Genomic DNA, 4,113 nt, shown 5'->3' with positions numbered 1-4,113 from the left:
CTCCATTGTCATGGGATCTTTTCATGTTGTTTATATATTGGTGACACTCCATCCCATTAGAACGGACCATATCTTGGAATAATTTGGGCAAGGACATCAATCATGGTTGTACAACATGAAGAGGATAATCAGAGGCACAGAATTATATGTGTAGAAGTTGTTGAATTGGAGAATGTTTTATTGTTTTGCCACAATTGAAAAAACATTACACTGATAATAATGAGTACCAGGAAGAAGAAAATGTTCTAAAATTGATTATAGTAACAATTGTACAGCTCTCTTCTTGATGTGATTGAATTGTCGAATTATATGATTATGTGGAAAAAGTGCCAATAAATCTGCGTTTTAATTTTTTTAATAACTATATCAGCAGGCAATTAATGGAAGACAACTACCCCAGTTGTTTGCAATACATTATATTCCCACACATCAATGACTTTGAATTAGTCATGGTATTCTTCCTCTAGATTATCAGACTATAAACTCCAGGTTGGGTCATGTTGGAAGAAGCATTTTATAACATTTAAACTACCTCTGTACAAGGCATATTATACTTCCTGTCCCTGACATGGGTTGGGTTTTGTCCTCCAAAACGATATGCCAAACCCAATCTCCAATAGCATCCCTTGCCTATGTAATTAGTATAACAAGCAACCACAAGGGAGTAGCGTGGGGACAGACCCAACACGACTGGTGTCCTTGAAGAAGAGAAGAGAAGGTCTCTGGCTGCAGTGCCAAGAGCGGGATCACCCAGAAGATGACCTGGAGCCGGAAGCCAGGGATTGTTCTAAGAAAATGGCAGACAAGTCAGACATGGGAGAAACTGCCAGCTTCGATAAGGCCAAGCCGAAGAAAACGGAGATGCAGGAGAAGAGCACCCTGCCAACCAAAGAGATCACTGAGCAGGAGAAGAGGAGTAAAATCCCCTAATCCTGGAGGATTCACCCCCTCCATTGTCTACCAGACTGATGTGGAGGAAGTGTCACCTGCAAGATGGACACAAGAGACTGTCTGTACTGTGAACCCACCGGCCTCCGGGTCACCGAAGGGACCACCAAATTCTCTGGTCTTCCCTGGGATACCATAGAAAATGATTTGTATAATTAATGAAAATAAAACACCTTGTGGCACTGAAGGAGCCATGTAAGGAGGACCGTGTCTCATGTCATGTATCTGTCTAGGACGGTACGCAAAGGTCTGTCCTAGCTGGCTCTCATAAACTGCTTCCTTATTTCCCTGGCAGCTTGCACACGAGCTCGGGCTGTCCTTCAACTGCAGACAGTAAGAAATTTGGGGAACAGTTGCATACAGTGTTCCCTGGGAGAAGTAAACAAGAGCAGTATGCACTGAGATACGGAACTCTGTCAAAGCAATGAGAAATTCAAGTTGGAATAGTGCACTTATCTGGAAACACTGTCAGTATTTAGTAGATAAAAATAAAGCGCTGGAAAAAAAATTTAAAAAAGTAAAGCGCTGTAGTCCACCAGAGAGGCAGTTTTGTATCGTCTCTGTCTGTGTCTATTTTGTGCTGCGGCCCTGTATTGTCTGTGTGTGTGTGTGTGTCTGTCTGTTTTGTTCTTTGTTCATTTTCCCTACTCAGAAACCACGGCAGGCACTAAAAAAAAGAAGAGAAGAGGTAAGGAGAAAACTATGCGACCGCAAAGCCCAAGACTGGATCGACGCTGTCACAGGGTGAGGAACACTGGAGTCACCAGACGCTGAAGAGACCAGGGAGGAGCCTGGCCCACCCACACCGTGAGCCTGCCACCTGCAGACATATGAGTGGCTGCTTTTCTGTTGTTGTAAGTCACTGAGTTTTTTTTTACTGTACCCACAGGAAACAGTATATACTTCTTCTACCCCATCTCACAGCCCTATGCAGTTGGTATGATTAATGTGATTATTTTGATAGGAGCCCCGGTGGCACAGTGGTTAAGTTTTGGCTAAACCAAAAGGCCAGAGATTTGAACCCACCAGTTGCTTAGCTGGAGAAAGACGAGGCAGCCTGCTTCTATAAAGACCACAGTCATGTTTTGAGAATGAGGATGGCAACAAATGTACAAATGTGCTCTACAACCAAATGTTAATAGAGTCATTTATCCCAACTGAAGGTGGAGATTTTTTTTGTAGTAAGAGCATAATTGTGTCACAAGTTCCAACTCACAGCAACCTGTATAGGGTTCTGAGACTGTCAATCTTTACCAGAGTGGAAAACTCTGTCTTTCTCCTCCTGAGAAACAGCCGGTAGGTTTGAACTGCTAACCTTACAGTTAGCAGTCCAATATTCACCAAGCAGCGCCACCAGGGAATCTTAATATAATCATCAGGAGGTTTAATTCATGTAAACGTAATGATACTTCTATCTGTAGTATTAGCGGGACAAAAGCTCATGAAATTAGGCAAATGCATTTGGAATGGTGTGATTTAAATACATGATATGGCATTTGCATTATGGTGCTTGTTGAAGAAGATTGAACCATGAGTTGTATAAGGTCCTATAGAGTTGCTACGAGTTGTAATAACATGGAATCTCAGAAAAATTACATAATTTGCTTAAAGCAAAAATTACATTTTGCCCCAGGTTGGGGTCAGCTGCATTAAGTAGACTCTGACCCATGCCCCTCCTCCCACACAGCTCCACATGCACAGAGTAGAAGTTTCCAAAGTGTTTTCAAACCAAACCAAACTCACTGCCATCAAGTCAATGCTGACTCATCATGACCCTATAGGACAGGATAGAACTGCCCCATGAGCTTCCAACAATGTAACTCTTTACAGGAGTAGAGAGCCCTGTCTTTCTCCCGAGAAGCAGCTGGTGGTTTTCAACTACAGACCTTTCAGTTAGCAGCACAATGCATAACCACTCTGCCTCCAGAAACTACAGCCAAGAAAACCCTATGGAGCAGTTCTGCTCTCTCACGCTTGAAAGTGATGTGTGTTAGGGGCTCACCTGCTGCCCACCCACAACAATGACCTGGCTCCACAGCGCTGGTCATGCCCTGGAACCAACCATGGGTTGCCAAGCTGGGACGGGCTGAGGGCTAAGAGCATGAACCTCCCGTTGTGGAGGTTGCCATCCATGCCGTAGATCAAAAGGCGGACGAATCATTGACTGGAAAACCAATTTGCTCGGTGAACTTCCACTCACATCACAAGGAAACGTTTCAGAAAGCAGGTTTTTTTTTAAGTCAGTGGTTGGGAATTTTCATGTTCTAAACACTGGCAAGGTGCCCACTCCATCTTGTAACAGCCCACGTAAGCACTTCATAGAATGCTCTAACAGGCAGTGTGACTGGAGGTGCACCCAGGTCCATCCCAGGTTCAATCCTGGCAGTCCCATGTTTGGGAGCTCGTGTCCTGGATAAGCTGCGCTGATGGCCTAGAGCCCCAGCTAGCTCTGCCCTGAACGGACGGCGATGTGAAGCGTGTGTCTTCATCGTGGGGAGGAAGCCGAGGGAGGAAAGCCTTTCTCCCTAGCCTGCTGTGGACGTGGTAAAATCACGGATGGCCAAAGGCAGAGAAACAGAGAGGAGGTTCGAGGTTCCCAGAGGCTGAGGAGAAGGGAGAGTGGACATGACTGCTTCACAGGCATAGTGTCTGTTCGACATAATGGAACGTTCTAGAAATAGATGGTGGCAGAGCTTACCTGACGTTGTGAATGTAACGGATACCACTGAAGTTAAAATGGCAACTTTTACGATAATAGATTGTTGTTGTTGCTGTTAGGTGCTATTGGTTTTGACTCACAGAGACCCTGTGTGCAACACAACGAAACACTGCCCTGTCCTGTGCCACCCTCACAATTGCTCTTACGTTCGCGCCCACGATGATATATAAATGTGTGTGTATATATTATCTTATATATATTATACACTATATATAGTATATTATATAGACAAGTATAGTACACTGAAGAAGAATGGATGCCTTCGGGTTTTTAATTTTTTTAATTAATTTTTTCATTTTTTGGTGCCTATCCCCACCCCGCCCCTCTCCCTGTTCCCACCCATCCCGGGCTTCTTCATAGTCATCAAAGTCTTAGCTACTGGGGTATAAACCACATTCTCCTCCTTTGTTTTTCCTTAGAACGATGGTGTATTAGGTTAGGTTGAC

General features: G+C 44.2%; 1 protein-coding gene across 1 annotated transcript; it reads left to right on the top strand.

Moving 5' to 3' along the window:
• The first annotated feature begins 530 nt into the window (after positions 1–530).
• LOC115873473 (thymosin beta-10-like) lies at positions 531–930 on the top strand. The gene has a single exon (XM_045284388.1). The coding sequence runs from the start codon at positions 796–798 to the stop codon at positions 928–930; it is 135 nt and encodes a 44-aa protein (XP_045140323.1). The 5' UTR covers positions 531–795.
• Positions 931–4,113: the final 3,183 nt, after the last annotated feature.

Source organism: Echinops telfairi, unplaced genomic scaffold (assembly GCF_000313985.2).
Source record: "Echinops telfairi isolate 266 unplaced genomic scaffold, ASM31398v2 ScPeMD7_7468;HRSCAF=8506_1, whole genome shotgun sequence".
Classification (NCBI taxonomy): domain Eukaryota; kingdom Metazoa; phylum Chordata; class Mammalia; order Afrosoricida; family Tenrecidae; genus Echinops; species Echinops telfairi.
Note: the sequence above shows the minus strand (reverse complement) of the source record. Positions and strands in the feature narration are given on the sequence as shown.